At 42.5% G+C, this 20,244-nt stretch overlaps 1 protein-coding gene across 14 annotated transcripts in view; it reads left to right on the top strand.

Moving 5' to 3' along the window:
* The window catches only part of TMEM170B (transmembrane protein 170B), a 121,858-nt gene that overhangs the window by 5,546 nt on the left and 96,068 nt on the right, over positions 1–20,244 (top strand). For 4 of the 14 annotated variants that reach the window (XM_070074414.1, XM_070074412.1, XM_070074411.1 and 1 more), the window contains exon 2: positions 11,317–11,374. The exons of the other annotated variants lie outside the window; for them this stretch is intronic. In XM_070074414.1, the coding sequence (XP_069930515.1) occupies positions 11,317–11,374 (58 nt within the window). The remainder of the gene's footprint in view (positions 1–11,316; positions 11,375–20,244) is intronic. 14 annotated transcript variants of the gene reach the window in all.

The raw sequence follows: 20,244 nt of genomic DNA, 5'->3' as shown, positions 1-20,244 counted from the left end.
CAGAGCTGGGCTGGTGTTGGGAATGGGATAATTGCCCCTGCGTAAAAGGCAAAGGCTGTGTCAGGTCTCTCTTTAATGAGGGGATTGGTGCTTTCCTCTTTGTGTTGGTATTAAGCATTGGGAGGCTGGGAGTTCAACTTGCAAAAAGAGTAAGAGTGTGTGTGTGTGTGTGTGTACACGTATGTGTACTTATTTTTGTGGAATATGCATACTTATACTGTTATAGTTCCCATTGAGACTGTATGCTTGCTAAGCCATTTTAGTATAAATCAGTTTTGGCAAAAAAGCATAAGGTTGGGGGAGGGATAGTTGGTGTCCACTCTGCATGTTTGAAACCGTCCATACCCATCCTTTAGAAGTGCTCCCAAGCAAGTGTGCCCCTCTTGGTGTCACCCTGTATTCTTTTTCTTAAAATTTTTTAGGGTACCCAAATTTCATGAATGTCATACATACAGATTCAGGAACATAGTGATACTTCCTACCCCACTCTCCCTCCCACCCATGATCCCACCCTTCTTCCTCCTCCCTCTCCTATTCCCTATTAATTGTTACAAAGATCCATTTTCCATTAACTACTTTTTAATAAAGATTTTATTTATTTATTTGAGAGGTAGAGTTACAGACAGAAGGAGAGACAGAGAGAAAGGGTTTCCTTCCACTTGTTCACTCCCAAAATGTTCCTTCCACTTGTTCACTCCAGCAAAGGCTGGAGCTGTGCCCATCCAAAGCCAGGAGCCAGGAGCTTCTTCTGGGTCTCCCACATGGGTGCAGGGACCCAAAGACTTGGGCCATCTTTCACTGCTTTCCCAGGCCAAAGCAGAGAGCTGAATTGAAAGGGGAGCAGCTGGGACTATAACCGGCACCCATATGCAATGCCAGCACTACAGGTGGAGGATTAACCTACTGCACCACAGCACCGGTCCCTTAGTTAACTTTGTAGTCATAAGATTAACCCTAGACTAAGTAGAGAGTTCGACAAATAATATGAAGGAAAAAAACACTGTTCCTCAACAGTCAAGAGAAGGGCTGTAAACAATCATAGAATCTCAAAATGTCAATTTTACTCCAATACATTGTATTTTCGATACTCTGTTACCACAGATCAGGGAAAACAGTGTTTATGTTTTTTTGGGACTGGTATTTCATAAGTATAATGGCTTCCAGTTGCATCCATTTTTTTGCAAAAGGAAGAATTTCATTTTACTTATTTATATATTTATTTGAAAGGCAGAGTTACAGAGAGGCAGAGGCAGAGAGAGGGAGAGAGAAGTCTTCCATCCTCTGGTTCACTCCCCAAAGGGCTGCAATGGCCGGAGCTGTGCCGATCCAAAGCCAGGAGCCAGGAGCTTCTGGGTCTCGTGTGTGGGTGCAGGGGCCCAAGGACTTGGGCCATCTTCCACTGCTTTCCCAGGCCATAGCAGAGAGCTGGATTGGAAATGGAGCAGCCAAGACTCAAACTGGCATCCATATAGGATGCTGACACTGCAGGCAGTGGCTTTACCCACTACACCACAGCACTGGCCCCTTATTTTTTTTTTTTTTTTTTTTGAACCACTGAGTAGTATTCCATAACTTCTTCCTTAGTGCTCTATTGTAGGATGTGAGTTTATGTAGGTAAAGTTATTTGAAATGTCCACATAGAGTTATTTGTGCTTTGTAAATATAGCCTTAAAAATTACTTTTCAGTATTTTTTAAAAGGCTATTTATTTGAAAGAGTTGGAGAGAGAAATCTTGCATTTGCTGGTTAACTCCTCAGATGGCCACAGTGAGGGGCGCTGGACTAAAGCCAGGAGCTTCCTCCAGGCCTACCGCGCGGGTGCAGGGTCCCAAGGGCTTGGACGATCATCTTCCGCTGCTTTCCCAGGCACGGAGCTGGGGCTCTGCTGGCGCTCTGATTTGGGATACTGGCATTGCAGGCAGCTGCTTAATCCACTGAGCTGCGGTGCAGGCCTCTACTTTTCAGTATTTATGCCAGACCCCAAATCACTTTTTCTGAAATATATGTGAAACATTCCATATTCTTTGGTGGTATAGAACCAAGTAGTAAATGTTGATGTGATGTACTTTATAGGGTTTAACTTCCCAGGAGGCTTACCTGTATGTCTCACTGAGAATGAAGGTGCTGGAATTTTTAAGAATTGTCATAGTCAGGTTTTACTTTCTTAATTCCCACCTCAAAATCTTTGAATCATGAATCCATATCCTTTGGCACTATGAAGAGCCAGATGGCATTTCTTAAACCTAAAGCAGTTCCTGCATCAGTGTTGGGACTACTTAACCTGTTATTTTGACACTTCAATAGTTAACTATTATTTATTTATTATTTATTTATCTTTGTTGAGTGATTGAAAGTAAGGTCCAGGAATGTCTGATAATCGCGAATAGGATGAGATATTTTTCCTCTAGAAAGGAAGCCTAAACCAAAGAGGAGGGAGGAGGGGCTGGGTCAGGCAAGGAAATGAGTTAGGATGGTCAGGTGTAAGAGGAAAGCCCAGAGAGTGAGGCACGTTGAATTTATCGTAGCATCAAGTGAACAGTTCTAACAATGGCTGTGTGTATTGAACACTCACTGTGTGTCAGGTCCTGTGGACACCAGTTTCATGCATCTCACATCCTATAATTAAATGACCATGTAATTTATCTTATTTAATATATATGATTAGATCATGTGCAATAAGCTAATTATAATTATGTATTTTAGTAATGAAAATTAATTATAGGGTAAACAGCAGTAGAAACACCTTTTAAAGAGTTCTCGTTAGACTATCAAATTATGTCTAGTGACCTTACCTTAGCCAAATGGATTAAGCCTTGGAAGAAAAGGAGACTTTTCACCAAACTTCCGTATCAGTTAACATCAGCTTTTGAAAGATTCTATTACTGGCCGGCACTGCGGCTCACTAGGCTAATCCTCCACCTGCGGCGCCGGCACCCCGGGTTCTAGTCCCGGTCGGGGCACTGGATTCTGTCCGGGTTGCCCCTCTTCCAGTCCAGCTCTCTGCTGTGGCCCGGGAGTGCAGTGGAGGTGGCCCAAGTCCTTGGGCCCTGCACCCACATGGGAGACCAGGAGAGGCACCTGGCTGCTGGCTTCGAATCAGCGCGGTGCGCCGGCCGCAGCAGCCATTGTGGGGGTGAACCAACAGCAAAGGAAGACCTGTCTCTCTGTCTCTCTCTCTCTCTCTCTCTCACTCTCACTGTCCACTCTGCCTGTCAAAAAAAAAAAAAAAAAAAAAGATTCTATTACTGCCCCCTTTTTATATAAATTGATTTTACGTATTTGAAAGGTGGAAAGACAGAGAAAGAGATCTGCTGTCCACTGGTTCACTCTGCACAGGCTGAGGCAGTCAGGACCAGGCCCAGCCAAAGCCAGGAGCCTGGAAGTCCATCTGGGTCTCGTACGTGCGCAGCAGGGATCCAACCACCTGGGCCATCTTCTGCTACTTTCCCAGATTCATTAGTAGGGCACTGGATCAGCATCCTAGGTAGCAGCTTAACCACCCCACAGGGCTCTCTGCCTCTGTTTTGCTACACTAGCCCATGTATTTGAATGTACATTAGCATTCTGAATTCTTTTCATCATCGGTTATGGTTTGTAAATAACTTACGTAAAAAGCTACAAACTCAGGATTTCTGCATTAAGAAGAGTGATGCATTTCCTTCTTTAGAAATTTTACTCTCACTAGTTAACATTTCTCTAATGTGAGCTGAACATTGTTCTAAGAACATGAACTGCATTATTTTATTCCTCACAATAATCCCTCAGGTAGGCACCATTATTAACAGCAGTTTTAAAAGTAAGGAAATAGGCACAGAGGGTATCTTGTGCCAGACAGAGTGTGAAAGCTGGGACTATGAAACACACCAGTGTCACCCCAGTGCCACAAGCGAGTGAGTGACCGCAGTGGACGTGGCGCTGTCAGGGGTGTGAAGGTAAATCACGTAGGGTGACTGTTCCCAAGAAGCTTGGTTTGAGGTCTCTGCTGCTGCGTTGCAAGTTATCCTGAAATTTCCTCGCTTGAAACGGGACACTGCTGTTATCCCACGTAGGTTCTGATGGCCAGGGATGCTCTCTCGGGCTCAGGTTCTCAGTGCTGCTACCTTCTCTGCAGACCTGGTGGGGCTAGAGGGCCACCTTCCAAGCACATACCTGGGGCTGTTGCAGGAGATTGGGAAGCTCTCTCCCTAGGGCTGGCTGGACACAACATGGTTTACCCTGGAGCCAGAGATCAGAGAAAACAGAAGTTGAGTTTTTATGAGCTAACCTTGGAAGTATCATGCCACAATTCTGTGTTCTATTGGTCACATGGGCCACTCTGGTCTGTTGGGGAGGGGACTGCCCAAGGGCATGCTGGGCATCCTTGGGCCTTCTTACAGGCTGGTCGTGAGAGTCTGAGGTTGGTATGGGAAGAAGGGAGTGAGGCCTTCAAAGCAATGGAAGGGGGTGACCAGAGACCTCCGGGGCGAGGGGCTGAAGCACCCACAAGAGAAACAGAAGGTGACTAGAAGAAGCAAAAAGCTGTCCTGATACACAGAAGGATGATAGGAAATGGCAGTGCCTGGAATTCTCAAGGGTTAATCTTGGTATTTCTTGGTTGAGTCATGTGCCAGTCTCTGGTAAACAAGATGAAAATAGCAGTCATTGCCACAAGGAGCTGGTGGCCTGCAGAGAGAAGCCAGCTACCCTTTCAGTTAAGTGGATCAGGAAGAACGAGGCAGAGGTCAGAAGACGACAGGTAGAGAGTGAGGGAAGCCCCTGTGTGGGGTGTGCAGGAGCGCCAGCTGGACTTGATCAGGTCCCAGGCTGTTCTGCTGCTCTTGGACATCTGTGTCGTAGACAGACATGTTTCCATCACTAATGTAAAACTGATTTTCATGATAAAATTCTCTCCTTCCCGCTTCCCCTATCTTGAATTCACTTTCATCTGTCCTGGTTCCCTAGGCTTGCTACAGAACATTGTCACCTGGGACTAAGTCAGCCAGCTCCAGGGCAGCAGGTGGAGCTGCTTTAGAATCTTTGATAGTGAGACCCAGGAAACTGTATGAAAAGTCGCTCTTCTGGTGATTTCGTTATTGAGCACTCAGTGGGAGCACCTGCTTTCAAAACAAAACAAAACAAACCACTTTTGTAGCTATGTTGTGATGTAAAAGTTGATAGGGAATTTTAGTATTGCCAAATACTTAAAATTTCAGTGCAAATGACTCGTTTGTTTTCAATGGGATAATATGATAAACTAGCTTTTTATTTTAAGTGACTTTTTTTATTTTTTTTACAGACAGAGTGGACAGTGAGAGAGAGAGACAGAGAGAAAGGTCTTCCTTTTGCTGTTGGTTCACCCTCCAATGGCCACCGTGGCCGGCGCGCTGCGGCCGGCACACCGCGCTGATCTGAAGGCGGGAGCCAGGTGCTTCTCTTGGTCTCCCATGGGGTGCAGGGCCCAAGCACTTGGGCCATCCTCCACTGCACTCCCGGGCCACAGCAGAGAACTGGCCTGGAAGAGGGGCAACTGGGACAGAATCCGGCGCCCCGACCGGGACTAGAACCCGGTGTGCTGGCGCCGCAAGGCAGAGGATTAGACTAGTGAGCCACGGCGCCGGCCCTAAGTGACTAACTTTTAACAACAGATCATATTAGAGTTTATCTTTTAAGAATGTTCCCTTCAATTGCATGTACTGTAAGCCACAGAGAATAGTCTTTATTAAGTGATAGTAACATAAAAATTCTAAATTATGTAGTTAAGTCTAACTATATGGGAGAATCAAACTTTTACATTGTTTATCTAAGTTCTTACATGAGTGAGCAGTTACTGTGATACCACTCACCCCTTGGATAATTGGGATTCTATTAGATTTTAGTAGCAGGGTCCTTGAATGTGTGAGTCAGAAAGCTGAGTTTTACCCTTGACTCCTGTCAGCTACCTTGTTTACTCCAGGCAATTCACCTGTCTCCCAGGCCTTGGTTTCCTCATCAGTAATCCAGTAGGCAGTTTTCATACTGGGGTGAAGGGAAAGCGGATCTTGAAATTTTAATGAGTGAAGAAAAACAAACTGTTATTAAGAGTTAAGAAAACAGTTTTTACATTTACATGTAAACTTGTTTCTTTAATCTTAAAGGTCAAGCACTTTTTTTCAGTGTGGCTTCAGATCTTTCACAATATGCTTATCTGTAGGGTCAGATTGAAACCCTGGAGGGTCTGTTCTCTGAATACCATTTAATGGCTCTAAGAATTAGGCGGTCTTGACACTGCTTAAGGAACTCTAGCTTGCTAAGTATCTAAAGATCCCTCGCAGTTCTGAAATTGCCTCCTTTTTGCTGCCAGTTGGATGTACGTGCCTCCTCAGGACCCCTGCCTGAGTCACATAGGGTGTGCCTTTTCTGACCTAGCTTTATATTGCGTGCTAACGTTCCTAGGTGTGCTTTTATTTCTTGATTTATTTGTCCCTCGTTCAGTTTTAGGGATGTATTATATTCAGAGTTTCACTGTTATGTTCATTGGTGCTAAAACTTCATTTTTCAGCATTCAATACAAATATCCCTTGGAAATACTATACCATAAGATTGTAAAACGTTTTATCTATTGTTGATTCCAAAACCGTGTTGTTACTGGCTGTTAGTATTTTTTTTTCTTGCTGTATTCTGTGTAAGTTAAGTTGCTTGAGGGCATATAGGAAGTTGCAATTGCTAATCGTGCTGTTATAATTTCATAATGTATTCAGATTTTTATATTTAATCCTCATACTTTTATAACTGAGTAATCAATTATGAGGAAGTACAAGCTGAATGCCATCTTTAAGGAAGACAATGCTATGGCTTAAATATAGAGAGCTTTTGAACTATTTTAAACAGTCTTAACCTGATTTCTTTACCCTTTTAATTAAATTATTTTATTTGAGAGGCAGAGCAACAGAAAGGGAGAGAGAAAGAGACAGGGAGGTCTTCCTTCTGCTGGTTCACTCCCCGAATGTCTACAAAAGCCAGAGCTGGGCCAGGCTGAAGCCAGTAGCCAGGAACTCACCTGGGTCTCCCACTTTGTGGGCAGGGGCCCATCTGCTGTGGTTTTCCTAGGTGCATTATTTCAAAATGGCACTCCCATGTGTGATGCTTGTGTTGCAAACAGCAACTTAACCCACTGAATGACAATGCTTCCCACTTCGCCATTTCTTTAAAGCAGATGATACTGTGATTGCTTTAAGTTAAAAATGCATGTAAGAATTTTGCTATTCAATAAGGCTAATGTAATTTATGGCCTAAAATCATGTAACTTTCAAGTGAAAGGTAATTTAGTTTTAAGTGGGTTCTAAACAGTATTGCCTTAAGCTTTGAGAGGCAGTATATTAAAGTAGCCCTCAGGTGTCACAAGGAAGTTGAAAAGTCGTGTTTTTGGTCTCTCTGAAGGAGCAGAAGCAGATAACTATTAAACATCTAGAACAGAGGTTTCAAGTATACAAATATGGCCATTTATGTTGAGAGATTAAAAAGCATGAGAAAAATGGTTTGTTTACTTACACTTTAGTTTCCTTTGTTGTTCATTTCTTTGTGTAGAGTTGTTTCCACTTAGTATCATACTGCTGTCTGAAGAGCTTCCTTTAATAAAAGATCTTTAGCATTGGTCTGCTAACAGTTGACACTCCCTTTTTTCCCCCCTCAAAAAAAGAAGTCTTTATTTCACATTCAGTTTTGAAAGAAATTTCTGCTAAATATAGATTTCTGGCTTTACGGATTCCCCCTCCTTCAGTTTTCATAAATGGAACTCTGGTTTGGTAGTTTCTGATGGGAAATTTGTTGTACTTTTTATCTTTGTATGTAATGTCATTTTCCTCTGATTGCCCTCAATGTTTTTACTTTATCTTTGCTTTTAGTCTTTTCACTGTAATGTGTAGGTGTGTGTGTGATTTATTGTGTTTTATTGCTATTTTTTGATTTCTTAAGGGGATTCCTATTTCTCTTGTTTGAGATTCTCTGGGAATTTTGGGTTTATAGCTGGATCTTTCATTATTTTTGGAAAATTTTCAGCGTGTCTTCAAATATCGTCTCTCCCTCAATCTATCATTCTTCGGAGACTCTGATCACATATTTATTAAATCCATAGCTCTCAGATAGTTCTTTTTCTCTGTTTTTTCTGTTTGTTCAAATAATTTTCTGTTGGTCAGTCTTGAAGTTTAACTTTGTCAATCAAGCCTGTTGGTGAACCGTTAAAGGAATTTTCGTCCTTAATAATGTTTTTAAGCATTTCCTTTTCATCACTGCTGAAATTCCCCACGTGTTCCTGTGTCTGCTTATTCCCCAGGAGCTGAGAACCTGTTAATGATATTTGCAAGTCCCTGTCTGGTAGTTCTGTAGTCTGAGTCAGTTTCTGTTGATTGATTTGTCTGTCAACATTGGGTTGTTTTTCTTGTCCTTGGGTGTATTCTATAGTTTCTTGTATTTTATTTGAGAAGTAGAGAGAGGTTTTTTTCTAATCCAAGTGGAAGCTGCCGTGCATTGTTGCTTGTCCCTGAGGATGATGCATTTGCTGTCTCTCTGTCTTTGCTTTGGATAGGAGAAGGGTTCCAAGAAGCAGGCAAGGTTTCCTGTTTCCCTGACTGCTAATGCTCATCTCCTGTGGGCCAGCATCTCTCTGTTGTCCCACAGCCCAGGAGAGGCTTGTGAGTGTGCTTCCTTGTGTCTGTTCCTGTTGGTTCCTCAGGTCCGCTTGGTCTTTTAACAACCTGTGAGAATTGTAGCTGATTCATCTTACCCACCTGTAAGAAAGTGGCCACCTCCTGGACACCTCCTGCACTTAGGTGTCCCTTTCTTGCTTGGGAGTTTTTCCTTGTTGGAATTCAGATTATTTTATTTGCTTGGAGCCTCCCTTGGTGATGGGCTAAGGAAAAGTTAAGATTTTGTAATTTATCTTTTTCTCTCTTTTAAGGTAGGAATGACATTCTTTACAGCATTCTATATTCTTTTTGTAAAATTTACTTATTTATTTGGCAAAATTAGAAAAGAGAGAGAGAGAACACGAGAGAGATTGAGAGAGAGACTGAGATCAAGATCTGTCTTCTACCTGCTGGTTTATTCTCCAAACAGCTGCACTGGCTGGGGTTGGGCCAGACTGAAGCCAGGAGCCTGAAATTCCATCTTGGTCTCCCATTGTGGGTACAGGTGCCCAAGTAACTTGGGTCATCTTCCACTGCTTTCCCAGGCACATTAGTAGGAAGCTGGATTGGAAGTGGAGCAGCAGGCACTTCAGCTGGTGCCCATATGGGATGCCAGCCACACAGGCAGTGGCTTTGCCCACTGTATCACAATGCCAGCCCCAGAATTCTATATTCTAAATTCTGATCAGAATTTAAATCTGAGAAATGTTTCAGATTTTAAAAATTTGATTAGATTTTAACTTAGAGGCAGAAAAAGCAGAGGCAATACAAACTTGAGATTTATTCGTTTTTAAACATGGTGTCATGGTTTGGATATGGTGTGTGTGTCCCCCAGAGGTTCCTATATTGGGAGCTTGTTCCCCAGGATTGAGATATAGGAGGTGATGGAACTTTTAAGAGGTGGAGCCTAGTGGGAAGTGATTGGATCCTAGAAGTGCTGCCCCCAGAAGGAGTTGATGCCATTTTTGTGGGGACCCTGGTTAGTTCCTGAGGGCAGGTGGTTATAAAAGAGCCAGCCTGGCTCTGCTCCCTGGCTTCCCATCCAGCCTTGTGCTTGCTGTCACAGGCACTCCCATCTGCAGGCCTCTCCATTGCCCAATCTGATGGCACCACCCTGTCTTGGACCTTTAGCCTGCAAAATTGTGAGCTAAATAAACCTCTTTTCTGTATGCAGTACTCAGTCTCGGGAATTTAGTTACAACAATGGAAAACTGACAAATATACATGCTCAGTAATCTAGAGGCATGGATGATCTCCACATTTTTCTGCTTTTCATATCTTTAATTCTTGGTTCTTGCTAGCATTTGAACAGTATTGTGATGGACTAACCGTGTTTCCTTGCTTCCAAATCTAATAGCATTATCATGTATTGATCTGCCCACACCAGAAATCTGAGAGGCCAGACATCACGTCTCCTGTGCCTGCATCAGCCAGGTCATCAGCAAGTCCTTCTAAATATTTATCAAATTATTTACAGTCTTAAGGGTAGTGCCTAAGTCCTAGGCTTCAATTTCCCTCTGGATTCTTGAAATATTCTTATAGTCTCTCTCCTTCTTCTAGTCCTGCTTTTCTCCTAAGTACCAGAGTTGTGTTTCAAAAAGATAATTCTGATTGAATCTGTAAAACTCCTTATTTAAAGTCTTTCATTGGCTTCCTATTCCATAACTTTCCAGCTTCACAGTGGAGTCCATATTGTTTAGGGTCTGTAAAGCCCACCCCCATCACATATTAACTCTGTTATCTGCACCCCCATTTATCCTTAGTACTTGGCATTAGCCAAATCAGAGGTCTTGTAATCTCTATCATATACAGTTCCATGATTTCAACGTCATCTTTTACAGCAATGATTTCTCATTCTTGGCTTGGCACAAAAATCACCTGGAAAACTTAAAAAAAAAAAAATTCCTATGTCCAAGCTGCATCCTAGACCAATTAAATTGGAATTTCTGCAGGTGGTATCAAGGCAGCTCCCAAGTAACTGCAAGATGCAGTCACTACCCTACCCTCACCCTGCCTCCAGCAAATGTATCACCTGGTGAAGTCCTCTTTACGTGTTAAAACTCAGATGTGGCAAGAACTGTTCCTGAAATCTTTCTTTACAGTGTTCCCCCTTGCTCAGGACTGTGTACCACATGTAGCACCACTTGCGTGCTGTGCTCTGAACAACCAAACAACCCAAGGTGTGTGAATCTGTGCCACTGAAGTATTGTTAGTTAAATACCCGAGTGTCAACTCTTGATAATAACATGAAAAGACTGTGAGCATAATTTTCAAGCATGGGGTAGGACTGTCCAATCCCCAGGGACGCATATCAGAGTCATCTAGACCAAGAGTCAGTAATGATTTTATAAATGCAGAAAATATTCTATTTTTAGTAATAGTATTATTTTGTTCTTAACAAATAGCAAAAGATTTTTGCTTTCAATTTTAGTAAATAGCAAAAACAAAAACTTTATTTTTAGTGAACAGGAAATGTAAAAACTTTTGGATTTATTGGTCATAAGAGTCTCTGTCACAACTAAATTCTGTTAACTGTAACATGAAAGTAGTCATAGACAATATGAGCTTTATGAATACTGAAAATTGAGTTTAATAAATTTTAAAAATTATTTATTTGAGAGAGACAGATAAACACAGAGAGACCTCCCTTCTACTGATTCACTCTCCAAAATCCACAGCTGCCAAGGCTGAGCCTAACAAAAGATGGGAACAGAAAACTCCATCCAAGTCTCCAAGGTGGGTGGCAAGTACTCAAGAACTTGAACCATCATCTTCTGCTTTCCACAGTGCACTTCAGTGGGAAGTTGGACTCAGGAGCAGAACTGGGGTTTGAACCCAGGTACTCTGATATAGGATGCAGCCAGCCCAGCTGACATCTTCACTACTAGGCCAAACGTCTGCTCCAAGTGTCACGTATTTTTGCCTGTTTTGAAATATTGTTTAAAGACGATTTCTAAATGTAAAAGTCATTTTTAGCTCACAGACTGCACAGAAACAGGTGATGGGCTGTATGTGGCTCATGGACTATACTTTGCTGTCACCTAACATAGGGGACTTTTTCAAGTTACAGATGCATTATCTCATGGGGAACTTAATAAGCCCTCCAAGTGAGTGATGTCCCCAAATTCAGAAGTCACTGCTACTAGACATGTAATGGGAATGAGTTCCACACCTTGGATTTGCTGGAATGAAAAAAAAATTTTTTGAGATAACCTAACTTGATTACATATTGTTTAAAAAAATATAATACGGACTATTTCTATAAAGGTAGAAAATTACAGACAGCCCCCAAACTAGGTCTTTTACAAATGTGGTATTTTCATTTTGGGGCATAACGTATGTTGAATGCATAAAACAGGTTTATTTATTTATTTTTTTAAATATTTATTTTATTTATTTGAAAGAGTTACAGAGAGGTCTTCCATCTTCCAGAGCTGAGCCGATCCAAAGTCAGGAGCCAGGAGCTTCTACTGGGTGTTCCACACGGGTGCAGGGGCCCAAGGACTTGGGCCATCTTCCACTGCCTTCCCAGGCCATAGAAGAGCAGCTGGGACTCAAACCGGCACCCATATGGGCTGACGGCACTGCAGACAGCGGCTTTACCTGCTATACCACAGCACCAGCCCCCATAAACCAGTTTTCAATATCAGCTTGCTAATTGCAGTAGAAGTATTGGGTGGTCTGTGTTAATGGTTGTCTAACGCGATAGGTTTCTGTAATGACTTTTGGAGTTTTAAATGAGTATGTAATATTACCCTAGAGTCGTGATTTCTGCTTCATCTACATAAAATCCTTATCTGAGAGATTTGATAAGAATACAGTTGTGTAGGTTCCCACCTCCAGCTGTTCTGTATGTAAGTCCCAGGAGCAGCCCAGGTAGAGAACCTTGGCCTTGAAGGATGACTTCTCCTTGCAGGAATTAAAGAATAGAGTGGAACACTGGTTTTTGGAGACAATATATTTGCAACAAATCTTTTAGTTTTTAAAAAATATTATTTCTTTAAAAGCAGACACACAGAGAGGGAAAGAGAGAGACAGAGAGAGAGAGAGATCTTCCATCTGCTGGTTCACTCCCTTGATGGCCACAATGTCCAGTGCTGGGTCAGGAGCTTCATCTGAAACTTCCATGTGGGTATCAGGGACCCACACACTTGAGCCACCTTCCACTCTAGCAAACATTTTTAAAAATGTGTCAGACTAGTTGTTAAAACAATCAGTAAAGGATGCACAAAATAATATTACCCATCTACTATCTTTAGATAGCAGGTTCTTTGTATATACATTTTCTACATACATAAACAGACCTTGCTTTTTAAAAGAAATAGGATCACGCCTGTTATGTATAATTCTTTGACATATTTTTACCCAGACATCTAGAGAAATTAATTTCTTGGATAATTTCGTTCAGGGATTAAAAATGAAAGTGCAGTAGGTAATTTTTGAGTGACTTTGCATGCAGGACAGACGACAAGAGTTACAGATTGGGAGCAGAGCTTTTCCTGGTATCATCTGGGGGCTAGAATGAGTTGCCACTCCTGCTTTGTAGACCACCATAAAATAAACACACACGCTGCCATGCTCCAGGCAGAACTAGTTTCAGGTGAGGCTCACAGACCACCGGAAATGGGGAAACCCCATGAAAGGGCTTCATGAGCTGTGCCAGGGAGAAAGCTTGTTCCCTCCAGTGAACAAAGATGATTGTAGGCACAAGATACTTCAAAAGTTTAGTAGTTTCCATATTCCATCTTTCCAGTATTTGGTTTGTATTTTGTTCAGCACTGAGTCTCCTTTGGCCTCCTTCATGATTGCCCAGTTGTAAGAGGTTCGGACCAGGCTGGTGGGGTAAGGCAGAAGGAAAACTCTGGGCCCAAGGGTATTCACCTGAGTCACAGAGCCTTGACGGTTTGGATCCAGGAGACAGTTTGTTCCTGCAGGTTCACGGTTTCTGTCAAGAAGTCTGCAGGCATTACTTTGGGCTGCATCTGGCACAGTGTGGTGGTCCAGGTCATTACCTGCCAGTTGACCAGTCGTCTTCTAGCCACAAGACCATTTATCTGCTGAGCTGTTCTCACGAGAGGGAAGTAGGAGCTTTTGATACTGAAGACACTACTCATCAACCAGCTCTTAGAAAGTGTTCGTGATTGTTCTGCCCTGACTCTGCTGCCTGTTTTGCAGTGCATAGTTCAGCTTGGTTCTATCATTCATTCTGATTCATTGGGCTGCTGCTAATAGCATTCAGTCTTTCCTTGGCTTCCAACATGTTTAGGTTAACCATAATGATCCCATTGTCAGTATGTATACCAAAGCATCTAATCTTGATGGAACAAATATAAAGCATAATGCAATAATAATGTGAGAGGAGTTAGTTGTGAAACGTCAGACTCATGTTTGGTCATATTAGTGCATGCCATCAGTTTGGAAATAATAGTTCTCAATTCTCTTTTACTACATATAATCAGCACAATTTCTGGTTAATTGATAGAGTGTTTTAACTTTTGGTTTAATTATACTTTAGTATAAATATCCTGTGAGAAATTATTCAAATACATCTGAGACAAATTGTCCAATCAGTACAACAAATTAAGTGTGGTGATATTCCACTCCTGCACTCGTAGCCTGTTCTTCACCTATGGGTTTTGGCCATCTGTTGTACTGCTCTGAGGGTCCTGCAGTTCTCTTCACCTGAACTAATCCTATAGGTTTCCTGTGAATGCCAGTTGTCAGTGGGGCCTAAGACAGACTGTCTTCCCAAGAGTGGATCAAGACCATTAGAGGCCCTGTGTGGGAATATTATGTTGATCAGCTGAGTAATTCAAACTAATGGTTGTAACATGAAATGTAGCATCAGTGAATATTCTTTTTTTAATTTTTTAATTTTTACTTTTTTTATTTATATGACAGAGTTATAGACAGTGAGAGAGAGAGACAGAGAGAAAAGTCTTCCTTCCGTTGGTTCACTCCCCAAATGGCCACTACCGCTGGCGCTGCGCCAATCCGAAGCCAGGAGCCAGGTGCTTCTTCCTGGTCTCCCATGCGGGTGTAAGGGCCCAAGGACTTGGGCCATCCTCCCCTACCCTCCTGGGCCACAGTAGAGAGCTGGACTGGAAGAGGAGTAACCGGGACTAGAACCTGGCGCCCATAGGGGATGCTGGCACCACAGGCAGAGGATTAACCAAGTGAGCCACGGCACCGGCCCCAATCAGTGAATATTCTTAGAAGAGTTTTATTTTGTCTAAGTGAAGAGTGTAGTATTTTTTAAAGAAAAATAAACATAAAAGTATATTTGCATTTTGGGTGGTTAGTGCCAGTTCAGTCTGCTTAAGGGAACATTCTGGACTGGTCATTAGAAGACCACTTGAGATTTTGTTGTAGTCATATGACTCTTTTGATACCTTGGGGCTTAAAATTAGCTTTTCCCTATAAGGTAAGTTTATTGTTGAAGTCAAAAGCAATATATTCTGTAGGCAAACAATTCTACTTTTTATAATGCCAAATAGTCCCCCTACTCACGGATTAAATCTGATCAATAAATTATGTCTTCTAATTGTTTCACAAGGGCATTAAAGCAGAAAACTTTTAGGGTGCTATATCTGTTATGCTCTTGTTAGTGGACTGGGTTACAAGGCAGATGGATGACCTGCCAGCAGGAGCCGGTGACTGACAGAGCCTGTGCTGTCTCAGAGCAAGATATGAGTGGAATGCCCCTGATGCGACTATCAACTACATTGCTTATGTTATTACTGCCTTACATTCTCACTTTATTAGATTCACAATGGGAAATTATATCTTTTAATATCCAAACATCTTGTAAGCAAGTTAAGCCTTTTTACTTTTAATGTATTTTTTAATTGAAGCCATTTGTTTGTGAGTGACAGCGTGATATGAAAGCACTATGCATATCTCTCTGAGAGTTGGAAGAGAAAACCCTGTAAAAGGCAAGCTTTGTCAATTTCTCCTTAATTAGCACTATCTGTCTCTCATATTATTGAGAAGCATGCATGATATTTTAACACACGTTGTAAATTATATCAGATGTCTCCTTGCAATGACTTCAAATTATCTTGAGTCTTCTGTGTGCCAATTTGTATGAATTTGGCAGGGTGATGCTGATTTTCTTAAAAAAAAAAAAAAAAAAAAAAAAAAAAACAAAAAAACCTTTTTTTAAAAATATATCCCTCCTTCCTTTTTAAATTAAACTTTTTATTTTGAGATAACTGAATTCCATTGCAGTGGTAATCTGAAGAGAGCTTGTGTACTCTTTTCCAGTTTACCCAGTGGAGCGTCTTGGGAGACCCCCTGTGTTACATCACAGCCAGAATCTTGACCTTGATCCAGGACACCTGCCTCACTCAGATCTCTGCTGTACTGCTTGTGTACCTGTCCTCATCTCTGTGTATCCAGTTCTACACAGCTTTATCACTCACATGCGTATCCACCACCACAGTGAACACAGCCGTTCCATTGCCACAAAGGTGTCTCATGTTGTCCTTTCATGGCCATACCCTCTTTCCTTTACAAAGAGAATTTTTGTTCTGTTTTGAAACTTGATTTGTGATGCTGACTTATTTTAAATATCTATAGTTGACACCTTTTTACTGATTTTTCTAAATTGTCATAAAAGTGCTATTTGCTGAGGGCCACTCTTTGTTTCCTCTATCTCATATGGTGCACTTCCATGACCCTGACTGGGATTTTTCCCCACATCGAGCAGTTCTCCAGAACATCACCCAGATTGCCTGGAATTATGTCAGATGGGAGTCCCTCACTTCAACTGCCACATGAAAGACAACTTCCCCTACATAAAAAAAAAAAAAAAAAAAAATTATTTGAAAGGCAGTGACAGAGGGAGAGACAGAGATCTTTCATGTGCTAGTTTCCTCCCCAAATGCTTGCAACACCTAGGGCTGGGCCAGGCTGAAGCCAGGATCCAGGACTCCACTTCAGTTTTCTGTGTGAGTGACAGGAACACAAATACTAGGGCCGTCATCTGCTGTTCCCAGATGTGTTAGCAGGAAGCTTGTTGGGAAGCAGAGCCAGGATTCTATCCCAGGCACTCTGAAATGGAATGCCAGGCATCACAATGCCTGACCCTTCCCATACTTCTGACTGGCTGTAAATCTGGGATTCAGTGACCCTCTCCTTAGGTTTGATGATTTGCTAGAATGCCTTGCAGAACTCATGGTAACACTTATATTTACTGGTTTATTATAGAGGACACAACTTAGAAACAGCCAAATGGTTGCATTTGGGAAGGCACAGGGGTGGGGTGAGAGGAGTGGGGCTTCCATGCTTTCTGGTACACTTCCTCCCACTACCTGCAGATTCAGTAGCCTGGAAGCTCAATCACGTTTAGTAGTTGGGGAGCTTTTCTAGAGGTTGACCTCCAGCCCCCCTCCACCAACCTTACCATCACTCACCTTCTGGTCCAGTCCCATCCCAAGTTATGTCATTAGCATAAACTCGGTTTTATCCACATAAAATAAATTTGAAAAGATTCTCCTGTGTGTCTGGAAATTCCAGGAGTTTTAGAAGCTTGTGTCAGGAGCCAGGGACCAACACTAGATATATTTATCATACTACAAAATGTAACAAAATCTACTGTTTTGAAGTGTATGTTCAGTAAAGTGAAGTACATTTGTATTGTTGCGTAACAAATCTCCATCTCTTTAATCTTGCAAAACTGAAACTCTCTACCCATTAAAGCCAGCGACTGCCCATCCTCCCCTCCCACTCCAGCTCTTGGCAGCCAACATTCTGCTGTCTGTCTCTGTATTGGCTAATCTAGATGCCTCATCTAACTGGACTCATACAGTATTAATCCTTTTGTAACTGGCTTATTTCACCCAGCATGATGTCCTCAGGGTTCATTCATGTTGCAGCACGTGACAGGATTTCCTTCCCTTTTGAAATGGAATAATTTTCCATTGTATCTCTACTGCATTTTGTTTACCACTTCATGCATTGATGGACACTGGGACTGCTTCCATCTCTTTGCTGTTGTGCATAACACACTATGGGTGTGTCAATATTTCTTTGAGAGTCTGCTTTTAATTCTTTTGGGTATATACCCAGAATTGGAATTGCTGGATCATATAGTAATTCTGTTTTTAGTGTTTTAAGGAATTGCCTTCTATTATCCATAGCGGCCACATCATTTTTAATTCCCACTCACAGTGTGTATTCATACTTTCATGATGTTCAGCTAAATAGATTTTAATGTGTTAATTTTTGTGGTCTCTGTTTCATGACTATTGACTTTTCAGTTACACTTGATGTAGAGTGACTATGTAGCACGACTAGCAGATGAGGTACTTTGATTACATTTTGTGTAACAAGGGTAACCCCCAGGGTGACAGCTGTAAATTTTGGAGTTTGCTATAAATAATAGAAACTACCTGAACTAGTTTATGTAAAAAGAGGGAGGCTGGCACAGTGGCTCACTAGGCTAATCCTCTGCCTGCGGTGCCGGCACCCCGGGTTCTAGTCCCGGTTGGGGCGCCAGATTCTGTCCTGGTTGCTCCTCTTCCAGTCCAGCTCTCTGCTGTGGCCCAGGAAGGTGGTGGAGGATGGCCCAAGTGCTTGAGCCCTGTAACCACATGGGAGACCAGGCAGCGTGCCGGACGCAGCGGCCATTTAGGGGGTGAACCAACGGAAAAGGAAGACCTTTCTCTCTGTCTTTCTCTCACTGTCTAACTCTGCCTGTCAAAAAAAAAAGGGGGGGGGGAGAGGATTGGATATCACTACAAGAGATTTGGGATATTACATTGAATCTAAGGATAGAAATGTGGTAGGGCTTTAGAAGAATCTGGAATAAGGGACCTGATTGTCTTTTGTCTCTGACTGTTCCACTTTTCTTTTCTCCCTGTACTGCAACTTTCATCATGTGATGGCAAAATGGCTCACAAATCTTGAGCCTTGAAGCATCCACTACTCAAAAATGGGAGGCTCAGTCCCAACCCAGAATTCCCCACAAGCGGGAATGATTGCTCAGGTTGGCTCCATTGCCTGCCCTTTTGTACCTCAGCACAGTTATTGGTCAGGGGGATGGAGTCCGTGAAAGGACATAGTCACAGCATGTTCTGGAACTTTGTGGATGGACCAGGAAGCAGCAGGCTGTCCAGCAGGAAGAATAGGTGCTAGAGACACACAGTGCAGTGTCCACTCACCCACTGTCTATAAACTGAAATGGTAGTGAATGGTTGGTTGAGGATATATTGAAGAAACAATAATGGCGTTTGAAAATTTCCTGGTGGGACAGGCGTTTCGGCTCAGGGGTTAATAACGCTGCCTGCAACACCAACATCCCTTATGGGCACTTCGGATCCAACTCCCTGCTAATGTGCCTGGGAAGACAATGGAAGATGGCCCAAGTGCTTGGGCCTCTGCTGCCCAAGTGGGAGACATGTATGAAGCTCCTGGCTTTGGCGTGGCCCAGCCCCAGCCATTACGGTCATTTAGGGGGTGAACCAGTGGATGGAAAATCTTTCTTTGTCTCTTCCTCTCTGTTATTCTGCCTTTCAAAAAAAATCAAATGAAACTTAATAAAAGTTTCTGGTAAAAATGACCAGGAAGCAAAGAAGTAATAAATAAATAAGGAATCTGACTGATTCTTTAATATATAAAGTTGAGGGCAACAGTGCAGTTGCTTGAAATTCTTAAGAAAGTCATAAAAGTATTGACTAGAATGATTTGAATTAAAGAGTAGTTTTTCAAAATTAACAATACTACTGTTGAGTGTAAAAATAAAAAGTTAGATACCAAACCACAGTTAACTTTTAAAATTCATCCCAAGGGGCCAGCACTGTGGCATAGTAGGCTAAGCCTACACCTGAGGTGCCAGCATCCCATATCAGCACCGATTTGTGTCCCGGCTGCTCTTTTTCTGACCCAGCTCTCTGCAGTGGACTGGAAAAACAGTAGAAGGCGGCCCAAGTGCTTGGGCAAAGCACCTGTGTGGGACCCTGGCTGCAGGGATCTGAAGCTCCTGGCTCCAGATTGGCCCAGCTCCAGCCGTTGCGGCCATTTGGGGAGTGAACCAGCAGATGGAAGACCTTTTTCTCTTATCTCTCCCTCTGTAACTCTACCTCTCAAATTAAATAAATAAATAAATAAAATCTTGAAAGAAATTCATCCAAAGAGATTTGCAGATACATCATGGGAGTTTTAATGAGATAAACAGATGGATAATGACAACACGATGCAGGCATTTAGAAGAAATTAAAGTGCAGTCATTTTTTTAAGATTTATTTATTTGAAAGAGTTACACAGAGAGAGAAGGAGAGGCAAAGAGAGAGAGAGGTCTTCCATCTGCTAGTTCACTCCCCAATTGACTGCAATGGCCGGAGTTGTGCTGATCTGAAGCCAGGAGCCTCCTCCAGGTCTCCCTTGTGAGTGCAGGGGCCCAAGGACATGGGCCATCTTCCACTGCTTTCCCAGGCCACAGCAGAGAGCTGGATCGGAAGTGGAGCAGCCGGGTCTTGAACTGGTGTCCATATGGGATGCCGGCACTGCAGGCAGCGGCTTAACCTACTACACCACAGTGCCAGCCCGAGTACAGTCTTAACCTTCCAAAGTCATGGAGTTCTTTCCCCATCGGGTGTTCATGG

The sequence above is a fragment of the Oryctolagus cuniculus genome, chromosome 5 (genome assembly GCF_964237555.1).
Source record: "Oryctolagus cuniculus chromosome 5, mOryCun1.1, whole genome shotgun sequence".
NCBI lineage: Eukaryota > Metazoa > Chordata > Mammalia > Lagomorpha > Leporidae > Oryctolagus > Oryctolagus cuniculus.
Note: the sequence above shows the minus strand (reverse complement) of the source record. Positions and strands in the feature narration are given on the sequence as shown.